We start from the raw sequence: 26,028 nt of genomic DNA, 5'->3' as shown, positions 1-26,028 counted from the left end.
TAAAAATCCATTGATTTTTACTTGTTGAGATCATCAACTAAATAATTATTTACTTTTTTAAAATTAGATTTGTTTAAAAAAAATTGTTTTCGATTAACGTTTTATTAAAATTTACTCTTATAAACATTATATTTAAATGAAGTTAGAAAGTATAATAATATGACATTGGCACTTTATTAATAACTAATGATGATAATATTGATAATACTTGACAAATATCATGTTTATAATATAAATAGTACACTAAAATAGATAAAAACATTAATAAAATGTGTATATGTGTAATATAGTATGCAATGGAAATTACATAAATAAATAATTAAATTAAGTATGTTATAATAGAAAAATACATAAAATGTTTTAGCAAGCACCAACAATATATTTTTTAATGCTTAGTTCCAATAATTAACTATATTTTTAAAAAGGGAGTAAATGCGATTGTTGTGATATTGAGCATATTTTTATATAATAATAAATTAACAATAAATTTGTTTTAAATAAAATGTGACTAGAATAAAATATATTACAAAAATGATTTCGTCATTTGACAAGTTTGTTTTGATATACAAATATAATAGTAATTATTCAAATATAAATATAAAGGTAAAAATTAAAAAATTAAAAAATGATTTTGTGTGAAGAACATAAATGTAATAAATTGGTATGGCAGTCTCAAGAGTTCAACAAAAGCACATAAAAATGAGTATTATTGCATAATAAGTTATCAATAATTCATTGTAAAAATTGAAAAATATGATTGGATTGCATATTTGCAAATTTTTTTTTAGCATATTTTAAGTATTATTAATGCAAACTTTCAGGAACAATATTACGACTTTTCATGTATCCAACAAGTTGCGCTGGTATTTCAGCTAAAACTTCACGGGCTAGGTATGATTTAGCGTTCATCGGATTTTCAATTTGTTGAAAATTTTTAAATGGCACAAACTGCACTATATCTCTGGCCGCATAGATTCCATTGACTTCAAGCTTAACTGTGTCACCATCCAATTCTTCCATTGATTGAAAATCAGCATTTCCCACTCCTACAATGATAATGGACAGCGGCAGTGTGGATGCTTTGATTATGGCCTATAGAATATAATCTAATTTATCAATCTAGTTTTCCAATTCTAATGCTAACAACTACAGTAGGTATGCAATAATTTTTGTGGAAGTAGAAAGATCTGTACTTATTGAACTCATACTGAATTAAAAATTGATTTCGACCCCATAAGTTATTAATTTTAACAAAATATATTAGTTATATAATAATATTATTTATGAAGTATAAAAGTTGTCCATATTATATAGGTATACACAAATATTTTTTAATGTTTTCTTTATTAGCATTCATCAGTGGATACAATAGATTTAATAATATACAGCAAAAAAAAAATAGGTAATAATTATTAAAATTAACAATAGTACATTGATTAGGCTCAAAAATTTGTATCATAAAAAAATATTTTTTAACCAACCTTTGATTCAATTAGTTTTAGCAATCCAAATAGTATGGGTTTTAAAAGAGAAAACATTTATAATGTAAATCATTATCTTATATTTATGTGTATTTCATAAATTGAAAATGTGATTATATTTATTATTAATGGTCCCATGAATATAATAAATATTTAAACCAAGAATTATAATAAGTATGACAAATTTGATTACTTTTACAAAGCGTGATTAAATAGTAAATTATTATACAAAATTACAATAGGTCATACAAAATACTCTTATGGGAAGTTTTTATTAAATTGCATTATTGTATACTAGAATTTTAAAGTAATTTAAAATTTATTAACACTTTTGAAGTTATTTTTTACATAATTCAAAGTCAATAAGACATAATACAACAACATTTTTGAAAAGTAATTTTATTTTTAATATTTAAATTAGCTTTATATAAATAAACCATATCAAACATAGTTTATTTTTTAAGATTATTATTTTTAATAAAGGTGAGAATTTAATTCATAAATATCCCGAAGTTAAAAAAAAAAATAGTATTTCCTGAACTTTTCCACAAATTCCAGTATCTTAAGTATTTTTAATATAGCTTAAGATGGATAAATCCATATTGTTTAAACTGATAGAAATTTAGGCTAATACATTAAAATGAAATACTTATTCTGTGTTAAATTTTTTTCTTATAATATTAAATATATGAGTTTAACATTTCAATCTTATGTTATACGTAACTTAATTATTTTTTATACAATTTTTGAAAAACCATTTATCACAAGAACTAATACTTGACATTTTTAAATGTAACACAACCAAAGTATCCACAATAAAAGATATTATCCAGTACTTATTTAAGACTTTAAGTTAAATTTAATATCAAATGTTGTTTAAATTGTTAAACATGAAAATTATTTTTGGTTGTAGTTAAATTGTACATAGATTGCTAATATTTTATTATTAAAAAAAAAAATTTCTTTTAAATACAAAATTAATATAATATAATACCTAACACTAATTAACATAAACAATCATTAATCATTTAATTAATTAATGTATAGTGGTAATAGATCCTTTAAATATTATTTATTAGTCCTTTTAAAAAAACCATGAAATGTATCAATTTTTTATGCAATCGGCATAAGAACATTAAATAAATAAATTAATACAATAATTGAATAACAAAAATAAAAAAAAAAACAACAACAAAAAACAAAAAATGAGAAAAGTAATAAAATATCTAAATAACTATATGGCAATAATACAATACAATTATAAATATTTCCTTGGAATAAATACATACAGAATCAAAAGTATTTTGTTTTCAGACTTATTAAAAATATTAATTAAGATTTAATATTTTGTAAGCAAATAGCACAAGAGTAAAAAGACTAAATTATTAATTAGTTGAGTATAAAACAAATGCATAATTGTCACGATTAATTTAAAATTGAAATAGAATAAATATAATTTATTGTGGCACACAATTTAAAGACCCGTGTTTATCTATGATAAATATTTAATACTTTATTTTTTTATATTCTTTGGAATAATGTTTTTAGACTTCATGTAGCCTACAATCTGATTTGGTATTTCAGCAAGCACTTCTCGGGCTAAATTTGCTTTAGCTAAAGTTGGATTATCACATGACTGGAAATCTTTAAACGATACAAATTGTGTAATGTCTCTAGTTGCACGTACGCCATTGACTTCTAATGGGACTGTATCAGCATCCAGTTCCTCCATCGCATCAAAATCTGCATTACCTACCCCCACTATGATAATTGACATAGGCAAAGACGATGCATTGATTATGGCCTAAATAATATTAGTTAAAAATGAGCAAAACCCCTTCAATCTACATGTATGAGCGCATATATTAATCGTTTCCATAACTTAAGACATATCATAACATTTGTGATAAGTACCTGCTTAGTATGGAACATATCTGTTATAACACCATCAGTAATGATTAGCAGAATAAAATACTGTGATCCATCTTGATATGCCTGGGCAAACTTTGCAACATGGTTGATTACAGGACTAAAATTTGTTGGACCAAATAACTGAACGCTCCTAATGCAATGATGGTATGCATTGATCACACCTTAAAATTTAATATCAGTTTAAATTTGATTTAAAACAAATTACGTTATCATAAGCAATGAGCATCCTTCTCAATTTTATTATTTATATTGTTTTGTTTTTAAATTATATTCCCACATAATCATATTGTTGAATTTATTAATGATTATTAAATATATTATCAATGCTTTACTGTACAAATTGTGATTAATATCAAATTAATATTTTATATATTTACCTTCAATTCCAGCACAGTATGGATCACTGGCCTGTAAATTCAAGAAAAACTCATGAGACACTTCTCCGTGTGGTGGAATGCGAGCACCAAAACCCAAAGCTGGAAACACTTTATCACTATCATAGTCTTGAATAATATCCCCCACAGCTACTAATGCTTGTTCATATTGATTGGGTCTATTACTAAGATAATGTAATGAATTGTGATCTTTTGGATCTCCATTAGATGCTGTTAAATCAAATATCACAAAGATTGTACTAAATGAGATAGATAAATAATAATACATAATTATTAATGATATTTAGATGCTAAGTTAAAACCAGTTTACAATCCATATATTTTTACAATTACATAGATCTAAATTTCATTATTTAAATTTAATAGGTTTAGTATGAAATTTTACCTGTGAAATCTATAGCAACTGTACAATTTATCTGTGTACCATTCATTATGTAATCAAGGAAAGTGAATGTTTTCTTCAACTCAAAATGATTCAGACGTATGCTTCCACAAATTTTCTGAAACATTGTAGAAATTGATATACACAGGCAACAATCAGTATTCAGTATCTATCATTAGTTTACTTAAGTATATTTTTACTAATTAAATTTCTTTGAATTAATAAAATACAAACATGGACAGTATCAGAACAATTGATAAACAATGTTAACATTTTTAAGTTTAATAAAAATGGTTTTTTTTTTTGTAATAAATTTTATTATAGGTTTATTGCTTATTATTTATTAAGGGTTTAAAGTGTTTAAACATTAAACTTTAAAGAGTAAAGACATGTTATCCTAAACTTTTTATGTTACATTATTTTAAATTAAATTGTTAGATACAAATAATCACAAAACGTATTTTATTTATTAAAATAATATTAAGATTAAATAATTATAATTTTTATTTGATAAGTAATTTTCATATAAACGATTATTAAAATTAAATTTGAACTTCCAATATTTTGGATAATTTCACGATATTATAGTATTTTAAGTAGTTCAATAGTGAAACAAAGATATGATAAACTGTTAGATTTTATTATAATATTTTTTAAATATTTTAAAATATTTAATTAATATTATATTTTAAAAATATAGACATAGTAACTTACTAACTTATGTTATTAATAATTAAATAAATTTACAGTAAGAGTTCCGCCCACAAATGGGTTTTCACCATTTGATTATGCGTGCATTGAAAATTAATTAATTACATATACTTTTATTATATAAAACAGCGGTGTATTTATGGGGGGGGGGGGTCCAGGGGTACTGGACTACTGGGTATATATTATATACTAAACTTTTAAATACAAAATCATATTATTTATTCTTTAAAAATCTATCTGTTGCTTTATCTGTACTGACTGTACTCTATGTCTCTGTGATGTGTGTCGGTTCATAAATGTCTCTGATAGAAAATTCATAGGTATTACATAGAATCGTCTTGCAAATCGTCAAATGCAATGATTTTTTTTTTTAACTAACCTTTTGTATAAAATGAGTTAATATAGAATATTTATTTTTAAATAAATTGGTTTCTGATTTGTGATATTATAAAAACATATTTGACAAAACCTAACATTTAATAAATACTTTCAAATTTATATTTTTAACAATAATATTTATATTATTTAATTATTTGATTAATTTATTCAGCTAAAGTCCTCAATTTATTTATAACATAATCTTACTTACAGATGACTTAGGTTTGACACATTTATGATCATTTTCTGGACCTGGGCCTTTTTTTAATTGATTCATTGTAACATGAAATTCTCCTGCAATATTTTAATATCATAATTTTTAATATAAATGTTATATGAATAACTTTATATAACTTTATATGAAAGGTAAAAATATTCAAATAATAATTTTGGTATTATTCTAACATATATATTTTTGGGCTGGATTCAACAGTTTTTTTTTTTTTTTTTATTAATTTTGTGACGTCATCTAATTTGTTACATTTAGATCACCCTACTGTTATTATTATTTTTTTAAACAATATTTTCACCACAAGGTTACTTCTAGTAAATAATAATAGATATAATTTACAAAAAAAAATATCTATGATTCAATGGTTTAGCGTGCAATATAGAAAATATAAAGTTGTTAGTTTTTTATTCTTAATAAAAAAAATTTATTAGCTTTCATTGGTAAGTAGTAATTAAGATATACAAAAAAAGCAAAATTTGTTACTTATAAAGTTCTAACATTGTAAAGATTTTAAAGAAATCAAAATTGCTTATAGATTTAAAAAACTAAATATAACATTTTGAATTTTAAACCAAATAATTTTTAGTTTTACTTAATACTAAATACTTATAAAATCTACACTTACCTATTAACGAATGATTTCCATTGTATTTGAAATGATAACATACTACTTTAATATCTCTATCAAAATCAGTACCACATAAAGAACGAACCGGTAAAGTTATTGGTTTCCAAGTAGGATTGTTTGTCCAATTAACAACTTCAGTTCTAAACACTAATTGATATTGTCCATCCTCGCCAACTTTATATAATTCTAAAAATGGATAAGCTTTTGCAAACCAAGAAAAAAATCTGAAAAAATAGTAAAAAGTTATAGATAAATATTAAATTTATAATTCAACAATATTTCATTACACATACTTTGAAATCCAATCACTTCGCACTAAATCTTTTCCATTAAAATGTAAAGTGACTTCATCATGACATGCTGGGAGTTCTTCTGCCTTTACGATCACTTGACCTTTGTTATTCGTTTTTGCTCCTTTTAGAGGTAAAGTAAGTGTTACAGAAGAAACAATCTAAAAAAAGAAAAAGATAAGAATTCAATAAATGACAAATTAATTTAATATATTACATGTCCAAGAGTAGTTTCACATGATCCCAAAAAATCTTGAGATTTCAAATCATGCAGGTTTGAATCTACATCATATACTTCAAATTTTATCAACTGCTGAACTTCAAAACGATATAACACATGTACCTAAGTAAAGGTAAATTTATTATTACATACTTTTTTTTATTAATAAATTAATATTTTACTTTTGTAACAAAATTAGGATTTAGAGAATTATTAATACATTCAGTACGACAAATTTCAATCCATTTAGTAGTTTCTGGCGTTTTCATGTATACAACACACATTGGATCAGATTTTGAAAACACATCACAGTCCAATAAATTTCTAAAAAAAAACATTAATATTACTAAATAATAAAATTTCAATCTTAAAATAATTTATTGAAAGTTTTTTTATACTTCATTTTTTTTATAGTTAGTTTATTGTTACTCATTATTTACAGTTTTTATATCTGTACTAAAATGAGTAGTTCAGATTTTCAGAACTATAATAGTACTTAAATTATTTTCATATTAATAAAATAAAAATTATTTTTACATTAAAATATTGTTAGTTATATTAAAAGTGTACCATTTATTTTAATTATCAGATATTTTTAAATTTCGAATGACTAAAAATTACAAATAAATTTTAAATTTCAATAAATGTTAAAACCATTTTGTAATTGTTATTAGAATGTATTTAAAAGAATTTGTAATTAGTCATTACAGAATAAAATAAAAAAAACATTAATGAATAAAACAAAGTTATACATTGTAACAATTATATTTTTATGTTTATGACTAAGATAATGTAGGTTTACCAAGTAGTAGTTTACATACCTGATCCTTAGTAAAATGTTTTTAAATTCATAATTGACACACAAATAGAAAATTAAGATGAATCATTATTTACTTATTAATAGAATATTATATTTACGTTTTGCATATTTTATTACCTATTACTCGTTAGAGATAAGTGTTTTAATCTCGGTTTAAATAGACCTTCCATATTTTCAATGAGTAACATTAATCGTAATTTTGTCCTTGAAAGAAAGTAAAATTTATTCTTGCTCAAACTTACTCAATTATTAAAAAAATTATTATGCAATAGATATTAAAAATATTTAAATCATTCATAATATATTATAGCAAACTAAAATTAAATTTTAATACATACATTTGTTTCAATAAAAATACTATTTGAAGTATAAAACTAAAATATATATGATAATATAACGATTAGTGGAATTTAAAATATATGTGACTCGCAACAAAATAAAATTGATACTTTCTCCCCATGACACAAAAATTATACTTTCAATATTGTTTTAGATCCTCTATAAAGTTGTATGATATAATAGCATTTATTAAATATACTATAAGTACACATTCAATTTATAAATATAATCTAGTTGCAATAATGAATTTTATAATTTTTTAATTTTTTATAATTAAATTATAATTTCTTCCTTGACTTTTAAGAGATACAAACTTATATAGAATCTAGATTTCTTGTACTCAGTCTCAATATTAAGAAATGATTAAGAGTTAAGCCTTTTTTTTATGCAAGATCTTAAATAGAACTCTTTCCATTTTAATGTAGAAAATGATATTTCTGTTGAAGATTTAATAGACAGTGTGCATAGATGCATTCTCAGAGCAATATCAATGGTAAAAATGTATTTAAAAAAAATATATTATTCTATTAACACCAATATATATATATATATATATATGCATATTGCATACATTGAGTACTTTTGGAGTAACTTTATTATTTTTCTGTAAGCTCTGCAGGAATGACTTGAATTGGATGCATTTTGCATTAATTTGAAATTGATATTTATAAGTTGTCATAATATATCTTTTGTTATACTTTGGCCTTCCCACATTTCATGAAATGATGTTTTGAGCTCAGATATAATTTTATTCAAGATCACTTTAAAATTGGTTGCATTATTTTTATCAGAATCTGGACCATAGTCAATAAATATATTTTTTATAATAGCCTATTTGTAATATTTCTAATGTGATCAGTTTTTAATTAATTTATATAAAATATAAATTTATTACTGGTAAACTTCACAAACCGTATTCAAATTTATATTAACCAGCTGTAAATATTTTTCCGACAATATTTAAGTAGAGTATGATAATTTTCTTTCCTAAACCATGATTCACTACTGTTACTTCCCTTAAAATTTGTTGTTTTCTTTCCTAAACTCTAAATGTGAAAATGGGCTAAATACTATTCATATTTTAATATTGCAGTCATATTGTAGTTACTATGGTATTTAATTATCTCCCTCATTAACTCCAGAAGAAAGGTCTTACACATTTTATTAAATAAAAATTCAAAACTTAATATTAAGTCTAAACTATTCTGTATAAATTATTTATGCTTAACTAGACTTCAGCATACATTATAAATTATATTTTATACAAAATATATATTTTTATATATTTACATAAGTACAAAAATTAAGCTAATAAAAATAATATTGCCTTATAAGAATCAACTGCTAAATGACTTATTTTAACCATTTACCATTTTGACATTGACTATTAAAAAATACATATTGTAAATCGTTTTTTTTTGTATGGTATGTACAGTCTTAATGTAAAAAATAAATACAATTTTTCATATTTTTGTAAATTGATGGTACTTAATATGAACAACTTCTATACATTATAAAATATACACATTCATTAATTATAATAATATAACCAACAATTGTATAAAAATGTTGAATTGTATTTATGAATACATTTTTAAAATTTTAATAACATAATAACACAAAATTATCATCAGATATCAATGATGTATGACTATAGTCTATAATTAATATTTATAGTATTTAGAGAAAATACACTATCTAACATATTCATTGTAGATATAGTTACTAATTTTATTTTTAAATACATTGAATTTAATAATAATTGGTATTAAATAGGCTGCTAGTGTAACATTGGACTTGATATATTGTTATTATTAAAATGAAAGTAGTTACTGTTGTATAGTCCAATCACTTTAGACTTTAGATGATATTCTAATAATAAAAAACACATACAACTTAAATATTAACACTTTATTACTGTTTTGTTTTAAAGCAAACACAACAAAATCACTGCTGAAGAATCTTTTTTCATCACTTATATATATCATACCGGCCGCGAACTGGCTAGGATGTTGGGATGTTACAGCATCCCTTGCCTAAAATATATTTTTTCCTTTTGGTATAAATGTGCCTTAATTACTCTACTTATAATGAACGTGAATTTTGAAAGCAAAAGTTACAATCCTATAAAATAAAGTTATAGGTAGACCTATTATTTATAAAATATTAATAACAATCCTAAAGAATACATTTAAGTAGCCATTAAGGAAATAGGTTAATTAGTTTGAACAGTCTTTTTTATGCATTACTTTATTAATTTATTATTAACACAATGTAACATTGAGTTAGGGGGGGGGGAAATAAATTTGCCCCAAAAATTTGTTTTGGCAAAACCCTTTAAATTATATAGCACCCCGTGCCCTTTTTTACCAGGCCACGCCATCATACCTTAATCTATGTTGATTAAAAGTTGTTTTAGTACCTACATTAATATTTACTAACTAAAGATTTGAATTATTATAATATTAATATTATCTTGCAAGAGTTGCCAATCTTTTCAAACAATGAGCTATATTAGATATTTCAAGTCCCTGATGATCAATACTCAGGAGAATTTAGATCTTTAGGAAGAGATTTGTTTGATGAACAAAAAAAAGGTTTAAGCTTCAAAGAATAATTATTTAAGAATAATCCACATTATCTGAAGTGTTATTACGCGATTGGCACATAATGATAAAAATATAAAATTAATTTTTATAACGATTGACAGGTTGGGGACCACTGTTATATTGCAACAACATAACTGCTCTTTAACTTATACATAAATATACAACTAATCATTAATAGTTAATACAAACACACATAAAGATACAATAGTATAGTTAGTTGATTAGTTAACAATCAAACAAGAGTAAGAAATGTATGTGGGAAATATTGATTGAAGAAGCTATTATTTAATTTTCTTATCTTAAACAAAGTACCTAATACATATTCAATAAGGGAAGTTTTTTATTCAGGTTATTTCATGTTCATAAATTAGTCATATTTTATAACAAAATTTGATATAAATAAGGTGAATTTTTTAAGAAGTATTACATCAAAAGACAAACTTGACTTCTATGTTTTAACACAAGAGCCTTAGATTAATAAATATATTTATGTGTCAAGACTAAAAATTTTTCATTAGTTTTCAATAATATTATGAAAGAAAACAAGTAAAGCTAAACTAAAATCAAATATTTTGAATATTATGTACATAATACAAAAATTAATGAAATTCAAATAGGTACAAATTTTTTTAAATTTTTAAATCAATATAAATTTTAACATTATAAAATATTTTATATTTTTCTATTGGTTGAATATAATTTTTTAATTAATCGACATTGAATAAGTGCTTGAATATTTTGTAAAACATGCTGTAAACTGAACTCACCTCGATATGAAAATTATATTTATTTTTCTAACTGTAAGTATACTTGAATAAAATGTATTACTAAAATACTAACAGAACTGATACAAGCGGAACTGCAGCAGTTACAGTTTTTTTTGTTTTTAAGACATTTATTATACTTTCTAGTTTCTATAGTGATATTATTTATGAAAATATTAATCAAAATAATCACCTGCATGACAGTGTCAGTTCGATTTCAGAAGTGGGTTCGGTGGACGAACCAGGCTTAAACACGGCCATACTGTCGGTATTTCGGATATGAGGTTTTTGTTTTTAGAATGAAAAACAGACGATGGTTGCGTTCAACGAAGTAATAGCGCGTAGAAAAAACCTATACAACGGTTAACTCTACCATGACTCAGGTGTGATGTTATGTATAGGGCAAGAGATAATTGATCGAATTTGAGGTTTACAGGCTCGAACAGGCGTACATTGAGATTGACTGTAGCGCGAAATTTAATGAGTTATGCATAGATAAAAGTTTTAAGTAATGAGACACATTTTCACTACGCCTAACAACTAACAAGTGCTCCTTGCATTATCAGTTATCAGTTCACGAATGGAGCGTTATCAACAGAGACGGCGACGGAAAATAATAATAATAATAATAATAATAATATTACATTGGTATTTTCTAACGAAAACAAGAATGTATTATTAGGAGAGAACGAAAAAACACGGGCCAGTGGACCACTACAACAACAACACGATGTCTGATAACGCGACAATACGGGTTGGGCGGGTGATAACGCAGCGGTCGGGTCCAAGGAGAATGGGTTTCGTGTGACGTCCACCCAAGTACAGTCTGTGGAGGGTCGAACCGGGCTGTGGAAATGACGTCGTCGCCGAAATTTTAAAGACGGGCGCACTGTCATTTGACGAACAGGGTCCGCGGGACGATCGGTCGGTACGGTGTGGAGCGGTGTGCCATCCGTCGGTTTTGGTGCGTCGGGTTCCAAGGACGTTGTATACTAGTCTACGTTGATCGTCCCCGTGCGTTTCGCCCGATTGGCGATTTCCCTCCCGTCATCACCACTGCAACTCATTGCTCACACGTACTTCTACATCTACACCGCGCTCGCGTTATAGGCGGATGTGTACTCAACAGCGTTTCGCCCGTTTCTTACAAGACAGTTGTCGTCGCCGTCGTGTGTAAATCTTATATTATCAACCTCGTATGTTTTTGGACGAGTATAAAACGAACGGTTTAAGGCCCAATACACAGTTTTCAGATCTACGTCGTCCATACTCGGTTCGCGTTCCGCCCGTGTGTGTTATTAATAATAATAATATTAACACACACTCACGCATATATATATATTTAAGTATATAAGGTCAATGGTATTCGGTAACGATATCGCGACCACACAGCAGTCTTAAATGTTGCAAACAGAGAGGATGCCCGACCTGGTGGAGGTGATGAGGATGGGCAAGGACCATCGGCTCAAGCACAGGCAGTTGCCTCTACAAGTCGATGAGAACTTGACTGTGAGTCCATCCCCCGCGTTCCCCTCATTGGCTTTTTTGGAAATTCTAATGTCTCCCCCTCAATACTTCCCATGGGACTATCCAATGCCCACCATCGATCCCTGATAGCTAACTGCCTCGACAGTTTTGTTTCAACCCCCTTGATGTTCCTCTTGAAGCCATTTCCATTGTTATTTGTCCATTACCAATTAATATATTATGTTTTTGAAATTTAAATCAGTGTTCTTAACCATACTATTATTAGTTAGATTAAGTCTTGCGTTGTAATAGATTAATTTACAATACTTATAATACTTGCATTGTTGGTTTATCCTTGTGCTCTATGATGTCCAATTTAATCAATTGTCTTTTGTTTTGCAGTTGGTGATGGATCTTAGCAACGAAGATTTAGTACAAGAAGTAAAACAAGTGCCACCAATAAAAGTTCAATCTTTGGACAGTTTTGTGAAAAAATATCGCATGCTAAATAAACGTGAACTTCAAGATGTATTAAAAGTTTCCATTAAAGATATATTAGATATAATGAGTGAAAGTATTGACTGTGTTGGATGTCGTAGAAGGTAAATTTTATTCCATTATAATTTAATGTTTATTAATCTTAATTATTACAATACACTTCTAACATAACCATTATCAGTAAAATAATAAATTTGATTTCTTTCATCTTAAACGATTCTGATCTTAAGACATGCCTGTATGAAGACAATATTTTATTTATATCATATTAATAACTGTTTAAAGATATTATTTAAATTGTCAATATTTTATTTTTAAAAAGTTTTAATTAATCAACTCTTAAAGCATTTATTCACATTAAATATTATTGACTTATAATCTAAATTTTCTAATAATTTAAAAACAGTTAGATGGATTAATTTAAATAGCTATTTGATTTATAAGCTTTTTTGGTTGTAATTGATAATCTTAAATCAATTGTTATTATTTATTTAATTTATATTCAACTACTTAATTATTCCACATCTTAATATTAATTTTTTAATTTCAAGGTTTACTCTAAATTCCATTTTTACACAATTTTAAAGGTATATATTATGTTTCAATTTTTTTTCTCTATTATCTTATTTTCATGATATGTTTAAATTACCTAAAAGGTACCTAACCTATGTATAAATTAAATAAAAATAATAAAATACATTATTATGAATATGATTATATTTCAGTGCTGAAAAATTATTTGGTGAAATGGCCAAACTTGGTCAAAATGCATTGTTTCCTCTTGTTGTAGTTAATAACAACTTTATATCTATAAGATATGAGTTTTATGATGAAGAAAGGTGCATGTATAATTTACTCCAGAATACCAATGGGTAATTTAATCAAATCTTAATAACATTTATTTCATATAATTAATTATCAAAATATTTTTTAAGGAATCGCTTATCATCAATAGCATCTAGTCGAAGGCAATCAAAAAAAAGTAAAAGATGTGTTTACCATTCCCTTGAGTCCCAGAGACTTGTCCGACCAATGGCAAGTGGATGGCAAGATATATGGAGGCATATGACTGAACCTTGCAGAGATGAAATAGTGCTTATAGAAGCTAGTAGTTTATTAAGCACGCTGGATAATTATCTCAGAAAACATAGGTTATTATAATTTATTTTTTTTATAGGGTTAGAAACATTACATTTTAGTTTTATAGTTAGATATTATTTTCATGGAAGTATTTTTTAAGGCATTTAAAATGTTCCAAATATGATATTTATGTTATATTTGAGTAGGCAAAAATAAACATTTAAATTGTTGATACGTTTAGCATTAAATCATAAATATTCTTCATACTTAAAATATATTTTTTAAATATCTTCCCGTATTAGATTTGTTAAATATAACAATTTTAATATTGATATTAGCTTATCAATATTATTTATATTAAGTTTTATTTAAAATATTGCCAATTAGATTTTGTGGTGACTGTCGTACAAAAGTGATGAAAGCCTATGCATTACTTATTGAAGAAGAAGATCCGTCCAAAGAAAAAGGTTATATAGAAGAACTTTATGCCGGTATTAAAAGATGTGTTGGTGACAAACACGTCCATTTGGACACAGATATTAATTATATTGGTGCATTGATTAGCCGTGCTGAACCAGAATTAATGGGAAAGTAAGTTGTACTCTAGTTAAGTATTTGTCAAAATATTTATGAAGTAACATCAGTCGTAGGGAACGACATGCTAAAACTATCGAGATTGCTCAAGAAGAGGTTTTAACATGTCTGGGTATTTGTGTATATGAAAGATTACACAGAATACAATTAAGGATTAGAGAAGAACAATATACTTGCCAAGTTCTAGCAGCAGCAGCCATTGATGGTCTTGCCAGAAGATTTGAAGTACAAATAATTTTTAAATTTTTTCCTCAATATTGTAAAATAGATTTCATAATAAAATGTATTATTTTTTAGACTGCTATTGAAGTAAAACAAGGATTTACCAAGTTAGATCAGTTTTACAATGAATTTTCAAAAAAAGAGAAAAAGACACAAAAAAGAAAACGGCTTAGGAAGCAAAAAAGATCACAAAAAAAAGAAAACACAGCAATAATGTTGGTGTCAAGAGTATCATCACCCTGTTGTCAAGTAACCATTTTATATTGTGTTATAATTATAAACATTTATTTAATATGATATAAAAAAAAAATATAATGATATTAAAATATTGAATGCATTAAATATAACAAGAAATAAAAACTAAACAAACATAGTTTTATATAATAGTGAAAATGATTTTTTTATTAATATTTATTTATAATTATATTTAACATCAAGATTTGATTTTAAGATCAAGAGAACTTCATACTAACATCTAGAATAAATAATTGTTTAATACATTTTTTTTAGCTATATTTAGTAATATATACAATTAAAAAAGTATTAGTCTTGATTTTACTAGTATTACACAATACTATTTAAAAATTTTAAATATAATATAACCAATTTCTAAAATCATTATATTATCTTATTTAGTTAACTATCATTATTAAAATTATTTTTCATAACATTAAGTTAATATAAGCAAGTATTTATATTTATTCAAAATTTGTTATTTTATTTTCATTTATCTATCAATGAAATTGATTTGTTTTTAATTTATAATAATGTTATACATAGTAATTAGATAAATTAAAAAAAAAATGTTAGGTTGGGTCTCAAAATATTTATTAATATTGCCATGGAAAAATTCATGTGCATTTGTTTGATTGAATGATAGAACTCTTTTCTGCCATAGATTAGGAATAATGATTTTTACTAATAATTCTCTATTATATACCTATGTAACTACTAAATAAGTTATTTTATCATCTAAATGCTGCATGCTTAACATTACCATACGTCCCACTTTCGAATTTTTAGTCTCATTGTCCCCAAAAAACCTAAAATTGTCCCATTAAAAAAAAAGTCACAACCAAAAACATTGTGTAGTACCTACGTACTTTGTATACTGTATATATATACTATACACTGATGTAGATAGTAATTTTATACTTTAAACCCCCTCATAGACCATAGATAAAAATGATACAAAAATAACCTAATTGAAGTCGTTATTTCCGATTTGTAGATTTGAAAAAAATAAAAACCAGCTGAATAATTCAATCTAATTATAACATTTATTTTGTCTGTGATCATGTTATCATTTTTATATAAAAAATCAATGTTTTTTCTAATAAAAACACTGTTTTTTGCTATATATATTTTTTTAGTCTTGTCATTTTATGCAAAAAATATTATGGTTCTCTTATTAAAATTTACAAATGTCCTGCTTTGAGTATAAAAAAAAATGGTGACATTATGTATGCTTTCTCTGTTTTAAAATATATGTCAAATATAATCATATTATTGCACAAAAATTATAAATTACAAATCTATTTTAATATTTGAAATTTTATTAATTGTTGAGGCATCACTTACATTTATTACCTGCTATTTGGAGGTAACTATAACTTAGACCCTTTTCGTTTATGATAAAATTTAGCACATGTCAACTCACATATAGTTGAGAAACAATTCATGTAAAAATTATTTACTTTTTGACTTTAGTAGGCAATTAGTATGTACCCATTAATTTTTTATCTTGAATGGGTTAATATGTATTTATTTTTATATTTATATAGAAAGAAGTTTGTTCATGTGTTGATGAAGATGAAGATTTAGATGAAATTGATTTTTGTGAAGATGATATTGATTTTGTGGATGATGTTGATGACGAAGATGATGTTTATGACGGTGTACAATCGAATGTGAGTTTTAAATATTTTAAATCTATTATTATTGACTTATGTTGATGTATTATTTTTTTTTTAGGAAAGAGAAGATTCTGATGAAAACTGTTTTTATGTTTATGAAGAATATAAATGTACATGTGAACTCCATAAAAGATTGAGAAAAGTATGTATTTACTTATTTACTATGTACTGAGTTAGGTAAAATTTTTATTGTTTGTAACAGTGAATAATTTATAATTTTTCAGCAACTTAAACTGTCTGGCGACCGAAAAAAAAGTGTTTCGACTCCAATTAAGCCATGCAGCTGTGTTGACTGTAATTCTAAAGGGACAAGGAAATCAAAAAAGAAAAAAAATAGTGGAGAGAAAGAGAAACGCAATAAAAAGAAACAAACAAAAAGCAGCAGAAAAAATACAAAAAAAATTAAGAATCCCCCAGTTCAATTACAAAGTGAAGCAGAAGAAGAACCAATAAGTGCTTATAATATGATTGTTGATGATGATGATATTGAAATTGAAGATATGACTGACCGTCATTCTGCTGATGAGCATCAATCTGAAGGTGGTGACTGTAAGTCTAGTGTAATCAATCATGATCTACCTGGTAGTTGTAGTTCATGTCCATCGTTATGTGATCATTCTCAAGACTATGGTTATGCATCAGCTGAAAATAACAATCATAGTAATAGTACCAGCTCACCTGATGGTTCAGATGTGGCGTGCTCTGAAGGATTTTGTAACCACTCAGGTAATTTAGTGATATTTTTGTTAAAAAATATTAAATACCAAATAGAGCTCATATATTATGACTGGATAATTTATTTTTGCACCATCATAATTAGTTCTAAATTATATATTATATATGAAATACAATTTGGAATATCTAAATATTAAATTTATGGCTATATCCCTCATATTGCAATAATTGTTTATTTGATAATTTTAAGTATAAAATAATTTAAATTAAATCATCAAACAGACAAATTTGAGTTTTCTTATTCTTGACCAATATTTAAAACATTTATTTATATAATTAGTCGTTTCAATGCTTTATCGTGTATTATATTTAGTACTTCATTTCAGGCACATTCCAATAATGTAGTTTGATAGAGGAGAAGTGAAGGTTGAACATTTTCATAATTATATAACTAAAAGTTCATTGACAGATACTACATATACTCTTTAAATACATACTTAAGAGTTTTCTTTAAATATCAAAAGGTGGGAGAGGTTGAACCCCTAAATCTCCTCTGTGTGCATACCTACTTAACTTGATACCAAAATATTTGTTTACATGTTTATTTTTAATTTAGTTCTTTTTAAGCAAATCAAGAGGAGATTTTTTATTTCAAACTATCGTTTCTTTTACTATTTTACAATATTTTATATAGCAACCCATCTAACTTATTTTTTATAATGTTTTTTTTAATTAATTTTGTCTTAATTGTATACTCTTACTTCTCCATTGTCTTGAAAAATTATTATATATTATTTATTATTTGGTGGTACAAATATAGACTGAGTGTCAATCATTCATGAAATGATATTTTTGCTCTATTAAGTAAATTATGAATAAGTAAAATAGTCTATTATAGTTTAATTTAATATTAATAAGTCAAGGAAAATTTTTTACAACTTACAATTAAATTTATATATGTGTTTGTCCTTTTTGATTTGAATTCATTAAGAATAATTGAAGATTCTAGTATATTTTTTTAAAATTAATTATGGTATAATTTTTTTTATAGGAGATTTACCTTCATTAAAAATAAAATGTTATTCTAACATGGGGACATTATCCTGTAAGTCATTGCCACTTCAACAGTTGTTAATAGATGAACTGGTAAGTAAAAAATAAATTAAATTCATGTTGACTTGCCTTCATTAATGATTATTATTATTATTATTTTTTAGGAGAAAGATGCTATTGTCGTTGATGATACAATAATACCGTCAGAGGAAGTGGAGATGTACAAAGTCTGTGCAATGTTAGTGAATGAGAAACGTCTTAAACTTAGAGAAACACTTAAGAGTGGTTTCGCTAATTTAAAAGACCCTCAGTCCTTATGAGTCATTGTTGGAGTGTCATTCTCACTTCCCTTATTCCAAAACATTTTTAATAAAACCGTTTTAGTTAATTTTTTCATTATACTTATAAAATAATATAGAAACATTTTTTTTTCTTTATTTGCATTCATAAACACAATATTGCGTTAGTTAATATTTGTGAATAATTTGTTCTGACCTTTTTTGATTAGATCAATACAAATTTATTTAAGAATATTTTTTATATTATAAATTTAAATTTATTAGAGGAATATAATAGTTTATTTGATAACCATTATTAAAGAAAAAAGAAAAAAGTATGTCCCAATATTTGTTTGTGTTTAAATGTTTTGTTGTTTCCTACTTAAAATAATAATTAAGGTTTCAATTGGGTCAGTAGTAACTAAATTTGATAATTGTCTCAGCTCATTATATTATATGTTAAGTTAAATTATTACGTGCCACTGTATAATTATTTGTTTTTAAATTATACATTTTGGTTAAAATAGAGGAATTTTGATATGAAAACCTTGAAAGTTTTTGGATAGAAACCCTATTAAGATATACCAAACTTAATTTAAATATAAGTGCACATATTAGCTCTGCATACTACCAAGGGTGGCATATTGTTAAATAACCACATTCAACGTGTTTATAGCAGTGTACTTATATTTAGTTTAATCTACATTCTCTAACCAAGGTGGTCAAATGTTTTGTTTTGTTTTGTGATCTTTCACACACATATATAAATACTGAGTGATGTCCAACGAAAGAATAATTTTATTAGAATATGATATACACAATACATATATTATGTATATTTTATAATTTGTGATATGACCTGTTGCTGTTCTTAAATAAGATGATAAACATAGTTTGTAGTGCAGATGCGATAAAATATTTTAATTATACAATATTGTGCATTTAATATCTATGTTATGATCTACTTTTGGAATTAGAAAATTGGAATATAGTCAATACATTAAAAGTAATTTATTCATGTATAAGATACAAAGCAAATTATATAAATATTTTATACAATCATATAATTTTTTATACAGTCTGGTACGGTAAACTCATTTACATTTTGTTCTAACAAACATCCTAGCAGTACATTAGTGTCTACCATTTTTCCGTTAACAATGTGTAAAAAATTGTTTTTGTCTTTGCCAGACCAATAAATTCTCAAGCGCTTGCTAATAAAGTCCCCAGATAAAGACAATGAAGCAACAGTTACATACGTTCTACAGCTAACAGAGTATAATTCTACTTGAGCCCTTAAACTCTCCCAGTTTTCTAATTTGGAAACTGGAGAGTAAACTATGCGATAGTCTAAACCAATATTTTCATACAGTCGTTTGTAAATGGTCAACATTTTGTCAAATTGGTCTTTGGATTTACATTCATCAGTTGAACCAATTAAAACTTCAACAGCATTTGTTTGCACAGCAGAGAAAAGTCCAATGTTTTTAATAAAAGGTTTATATGATCGACCAGTTGAATACAACTTCAGAGGCAGTTTATTTCCTCCAACACACATTTTGGTAAGAAATGCGCAGAAAGATTGAAGACTTGCACCACCCGTCAAGTGCAGATTTTTTTCACTTAAAATAAATGTTTGATCAGCGTTGTCAATGTCAGCACCACATCCTTCAATAATTACACTTCTAATAAGGTCTGAATTACAAAAAGGTATAAAATCAGACTTTTCTAAAGACTCATTGAAATAAGCCATTATTGCTTGTTCACAGAGAGATGCTTCATTCTTAATATAAACAATTACAGGATTTATATAATCCAAACATTCCAAGGTTGAGCCAATTTTTAAATGATTTATACAGTCTTTATTATCAATTTTAATTTTTCCTGAATGTTGAAATAAAATTTTACTTTCAGATAAAGGGCACTCAGGATGTAAGCTGTTGGGTATACTAAGACTAGGAATAACCACTTCCTTTTCTAATGTAGAAATATCATCTCTCAATGACTTTAATCTTGTCATTACTTTTGTTCTACTTTCTTTAAGCATCTGTATTTCATTACTATTGTCCTTTTTAATTTTTTTAAATTGTTCAGCAATTTTTTGTTTTTCGACATTTAAACAGACAATTTCGTCTCGTGCGTTTGTGAAATTTGACCATTTATCACATATTTTATCTAAATTGATATTTAAACCCCTTAATGTAATATTATCTTTTAAAATATTTATATTTTTTAAACGATTCTCCAGATCCAAATATGGTTCAACGACAACATATGTATCGGATGTCTGATTATACGGTATATACAGTTTTGATGTACTATATTTTTTAGTTACCTTTAAAAGGGAATTAATAGAAAACAATTTTTTAATCATTGTAAATCTATATTTAATGAACAAATATCAGCAACTTGTTCAGGTTCTTTGTATTCTTCCACATTAATTGGTTGTGTAACAATGACTCTTTCTTTTGGAGCTATGTAACTGCCAAAACCAGCTGCTCTTTCGGCCTCTTCAATTGTATATGGCTCAAGTCTAAGTTCTTTAATTCGTTTCTTGTGCAATTTTGTACGAAAATGATCTTGTAAGACTTGATCACTTAAAAAGTAACGTCTAAAATATTGAATTGAAATTAGTTTTATAATAACTACTAAGACTATGATTTATCTGTATAGGACATGATACTTACGCGCAATGTATACAATAGTGTTGTCCTTCACCAGGTTTATCAAAATCAAGGGCTTGTTTCAACAAACGGTCAGCATTTTCTTTCTTTAAGTCATTATCAACCTAGGATAAAAATATGATTATTAGTATCGCAAACACTTATGGGAGATGGCTATAGGTAAATTAAAATTGAAAATCATACTTTATTATTAAAATAATTTAAAGTTTTGGTATTTTATTTATCACACAAGACAAGATAACATGTTTTAATATAAACATAAATTGTTTAACTATTTAAAAATTTCATTATATTATATTGTAATATTTAAATAGTTACAATTAAATTCAAAACTAAATATTTGATATTTTAATGCAATTTTTATTGTTTGTCAAAGAATCAAAATTTAATTTTTACATTTATATTGCAAAAGCTCATGCAAGTTATTAGATATCATATTATCAACAGTATAATAACAAATGAAAACACATGTAACTACTAGTTAAAAGTGTAAAATAAAAAAATAAAAAATTTAAAGTCACTAACAAATATGCATACAATCAATATTTAAAAAAAAAATTACATTTGGAAGAGGGGAATAGTAAAAATAAAAAGACTGGTATTAATCATTAAAAAATATAGATACCAACAAGAACTTGTATACTATCAATTATAAAGTAAAACGGTAATCGGAAAAAAAATTCCCATAATAGGAAAAAAAAGTCCCGATGAATATATAAATACATAAAAAGTCATATAATATCATAAAAAATGTTAATTTCTTACTTAAATCACATATAAAAATATAATTTAATTTAATTTAATACAAAGTCCCGATAAAAATGAATAAATTAATGAAAATATATCAAAATTTAAGTATAAACATGGTAAAATTGTATTGAAAAATCTACCATTAGCTTTAGATGCTGTAGGAGATTCTAAAACTGTTAAAAAACTAGGGCAAACTCGGACAGTAGAAATACAGCTGCAAAATTTATGTATACAAATATAAGCCGGCAATATCGGTGTTTTTGATTTTTTAACAGCCATAAGTCATAATATACGAAAAAGGTGTACCTAATTATAATATTACATTTTTATAACATTATTATAATTATATAGGTACCTACTTTAATTGTATTATTATTATTGACTTATTTATTATATTATTACATTTTATTATTTATAAACATTTTTCATGATATAATATGGCTTTTTATGTAACTTTAATGTATTTTTCAATATAATTTTACCATGTTTATACTTAAATTTTGATATATTTTGATTAATTTATTCATTTATATCGGGACTTTGTATTAAATTAAATTATATTTTAATATGTGATTTAAGTATGTAATTAACATTTTTTATGATATTATATGACTTTTTATGTATTTATATATTCATCGGGACTTTTTTTTTCTGCGATTCAGTAAAACAATATCTCATCATTCCGTACAAATTACCACGAGTGGAAAAAGTGAAAATAATAGGTATTAATACATACATTTTATATGAATTTCTGCATTTAACAAATTATAAAAAGATTTTCACCTGGTCATCATTTATTTATAAAATGAACTTATTGTGTATGAATCAATTATCCGTACAAACGTGGTGTCATTCACTTAGTACGGGCCAACTACATTGTGATCGTCATTTTCACACAATTAAATTTGGTTGATATATTTATATTATAATATTATACAGCTAAACAATATCGACTTTTAAATATTTTTAGATCGCTTTTATAATAGTCAATAGAACAATATAGATAAACCCGTGTTTAGACATTTTTTCTTGCAAGCGAGCACGCGCTGGACACAAATATCCGAGTATCCGACCAGTTAATCGCTCAACGGCTCAACAGTCAAGCGTAAAAATGCTCAATTACCTCGTCAATGTCTCTGGCTCTATGTTTGGTCTTGTATTTCCGTTTGTAGAATGTATCACCTACATGATGTTTTTTCTTCTTCTGCGGTCCGGTCATCTGCAAGGATAAACGCGTTATCAATCGTAGTTAAAAATTGTATTAGTCGGCGACAAACAGCATGGTCAAAGATTCGACGTAGTTCGTACACTAGAAAACCACTTACATACTTACATTTTCGATTGGAAGTGACTAATACTATGCTACACACCACACAGGACTAAACAGTTACAGATTTGTATTTTTTATATAATGCGTAAATACTAAATGCCACATGACCACATGCGTTAGTTTAATAACAATGATATTTTTCCGGATTTCCGATTTTGAATTTTCCATAGATAACCATGAAATGGAAGGGTCCAGTGTTACCAGAACGTGTACGAAGTTGGCAATGAATTCGAATATACTTTGATAAGGGAATCGTACCGCCCGCATTATATGGGCCATGGGGCTTCATTATTTGTTCCGCAGAATATTTGTTCCAACCTACTGTTCCAACTTACGATACCCAAATAAAGAAATGTGTATGTCCGTATGTCGCATCCACATGGCGTTATTGTACGTTTCACGAAATGGACAACGTTTGCAGTTTGCATCCATTTCACGAAATGGAACCGCGAATTCTCCACTTACACGATGACAATATTGATTATATTTCGTGAAATGGATACTTAAACCGTCATCATTTCATCACCGGAATTTCTTCCGTCATTTGAATGTCCATATAGTAAAATTTAAGAAAAAAATGTTATATATTATTCTTAAAAAATCATTTATAATTAATTTTATTATTATTTTTAAGAAAATATTTTACAAATAGGTACTTAAATACTTACAAACTATTATGTTTACCGATAGGCGACAATTTATTTAAAATTAAAATTATTAGAGGTAATGTAAGTCTGAATAATATACCTCCGCTGTTTGCTTGACGTGACAATAATTCTTATCTGTTCTATTCAGGGGCGGATTTGCGCATAGTCAGCTTAGGCACGTGCCTAGGGCGCAATATCTTTCGGGGGCGCCGCAATGTTTCAGTATCTTTAAGACACACTTTAAAGTATTAATTTTAAATTTTAAATTACCCATCTAAATACATAAAATTACATCGTTAATAATATTTTTATTACAAAGGTGTTTCACACAAACAATAATACAATTTGTGAATAAGTATAAAAATAAAGGCATACATCTATACAACATATACATTTTCAATACTCATAATATTGAATCATTGTAAATATTATAGTTGAACATGTTATGTATAAATGTCCTTGACAGTTCATTTTTGTTTATACAAAGCGAAGTTAAATACAAATGATAATAAGAAAACTATAAAATATTTATAAGCTATTTCATTATTTTAATCAAAGCTTGGAATAAAGACATAGAAAGAATTATACGACTTAAATAGTAAATACTTACTAGGTAACTAGGTGCATAAGTAGTTGTTTCTACCAACTACAATATTATGATAAACAATGTTATGCACTACCTACTTTAATAACAAGAGTTTTTTTTTAAATGTTGTTAAATTGTTATTATTATTTATTATTATTATTACCATAAACATATTCTAGTATATTTTATTAAATTATCTATATTTTTAAATTGTATAGTTTTTATTTTTTTTTTCATTTTTTTTATTACGTGTATATTTATATAATTCAAAATATATTAATTATTATTTTTTGTTTTGTTAAAATAAATATTAGATAAATAATTATCCTCGGAAAAAAATGTATAGTTATTAATAATTATTATATTATTATGATATAGTTTACATCGATTGTAAAATGTCAACAATACATGCGCCTAGTCTTCAGCAATTCCGTTTCAAAACATACAGACCTGTATATACTAATGAGCACTGGTGCTCCGACAATAAATCTGTTTATGAAATCCAGGTTATCCATAGTACTATAATACTAGTATACATAGTTCCCAATTGGCTAATAGGTATTTTGCCTTTTGATATTAACGATATTTGGTCGTATAATTTGTACACGATTATTTGAAAGAACGTTATGAATATCTTGTAGGTATTCGTAAAACATACAACGGTTAAATATAAAAGTACATGACCATATAACCTAAAATAAAAATAGTATTCTCGATTTATACTAATAATGTGACGTTTAAAATCTAATGATTTAAATTTTACTCTTTGAAAACTAAAAAAAAATTACTCACTCAATTGAAAACAGAATAATTAGGCATTTTGCATAAATAACCTGATAGTGCTGTGACATGTACCATAAAATGAATTAGTAAAAAAACTATGCATATCCGAAATATTTCAGTTTAAGTACAAAAACACTCTTAAACTTTTTCAATACATCAAGTATTCAAGTGTGTCCATACATTTCTTCAACACATTTGATAATTCATTGTCGAAATAAATCGCTAGAAAATGGAGAAGAGTGGTCCCAATAACTTCATTTGTACACTTGCAATCAAAACAATAT

General features: G+C 25.7%; 4 protein-coding genes across 7 annotated transcripts; 1 reads left to right on the top strand and 3 right to left on the bottom strand.

Annotated features, from left to right (window-relative positions):
- Nucleotides 1-152: 152 nt before the first annotated feature.
- Nucleotides 153-11,795, bottom strand: LOC132922962 (copine-5-like). 2 transcript variants are annotated; one of them, XM_060986714.1, is made up of 10 exons: nucleotides 11,375-11,795; nucleotides 6,832-6,973; nucleotides 6,647-6,772; nucleotides 6,433-6,590; nucleotides 6,137-6,363; nucleotides 5,491-5,573; nucleotides 4,194-4,308; nucleotides 3,791-4,018; nucleotides 3,396-3,574; nucleotides 153-1,092 (listed from the first exon to the last, which is right to left on the bottom strand). In XM_060986714.1, exons 1-10 carry the CDS (start codon nucleotides 11,440-11,442, stop codon nucleotides 805-807), a joined length of 1,614 nt encoding a protein of 537 aa, XP_060842697.1. In that variant the 5' UTR covers nucleotides 11,443-11,795; the 3' UTR covers nucleotides 153-804. The 2 variants fall into 2 exon arrangements, with proteins under 2 accessions (XP_060842697.1, XP_060842696.1); XM_060986713.1 differs by lacking the exon at nucleotides 153-1,092 and adding an exon at nucleotides 1,326-3,285 and having other exon boundaries at nucleotides 11,375-11,794.
- A 311-nt stretch (nucleotides 11,796-12,106) lies between these two features.
- Nucleotides 12,107-19,312, top strand: LOC132922960 (gametogenetin-binding protein 2-like). Of its 2 annotated transcripts, none has more exons than XM_060986711.1 (12): nucleotides 12,107-12,690; nucleotides 13,051-13,250; nucleotides 13,872-14,018; nucleotides 14,082-14,297; nucleotides 14,614-14,817; nucleotides 14,862-15,045; nucleotides 15,118-15,291; nucleotides 16,827-16,952; nucleotides 17,017-17,100; nucleotides 17,183-17,684; nucleotides 18,685-18,779; nucleotides 18,851-19,312. In XM_060986711.1, exons 1-12 carry the CDS (start codon nucleotides 12,583-12,585, stop codon nucleotides 19,004-19,006), a joined length of 2,196 nt encoding a protein of 731 aa, XP_060842694.1. In that variant the 5' UTR covers nucleotides 12,107-12,582; the 3' UTR covers nucleotides 19,007-19,312. The 2 variants fall into 2 exon arrangements, with proteins under 2 accessions (XP_060842694.1, XP_060842695.1); XM_060986712.1 differs by having other exon boundaries at nucleotides 12,111-12,690; nucleotides 14,871-15,045.
- Nucleotides 19,313-19,960: 648 nt separating this feature from the next.
- LOC132922963 (serine--tRNA synthetase-like protein Slimp) lies at nucleotides 19,961-21,338 on the bottom strand. The gene has a single exon (XM_060986715.1). It carries the CDS (start codon nucleotides 21,336-21,338, stop codon nucleotides 20,016-20,018), a length of 1,323 nt encoding a protein of 440 aa, XP_060842698.1. The 3' UTR covers nucleotides 19,961-20,015.
- LOC132922964 (zinc finger protein 593) lies at nucleotides 21,327-23,892 on the bottom strand. Of its 2 annotated transcripts, none has more exons than XM_060986717.1 (4): nucleotides 23,732-23,892; nucleotides 23,522-23,617; nucleotides 21,652-21,752; nucleotides 21,327-21,575 (listed from the first exon to the last, which is right to left on the bottom strand). In XM_060986717.1, the coding sequence occupies exons 2-4, from the start codon at nucleotides 23,615-23,617 to the stop codon at nucleotides 21,335-21,337; spliced, it is 438 nt and encodes a 145-aa protein (XP_060842700.1). In that variant the 5' UTR covers nucleotides 23,732-23,892; the 3' UTR covers nucleotides 21,327-21,334. The 2 variants fall into 2 exon arrangements, with proteins under 2 accessions (XP_060842700.1, XP_060842701.1); XM_060986718.1 differs by having other exon boundaries at nucleotides 23,724-23,888.
- Nucleotides 23,893-26,028: the final 2,136 nt, after the last annotated feature.

Source organism: Rhopalosiphum padi, chromosome 2 (assembly GCF_020882245.1).
Source record: "Rhopalosiphum padi isolate XX-2018 chromosome 2, ASM2088224v1, whole genome shotgun sequence".
NCBI lineage: Eukaryota > Metazoa > Arthropoda > Insecta > Hemiptera > Aphididae > Rhopalosiphum > Rhopalosiphum padi.
This window is presented reverse-complemented; position numbering and strand designations above follow the sequence as displayed.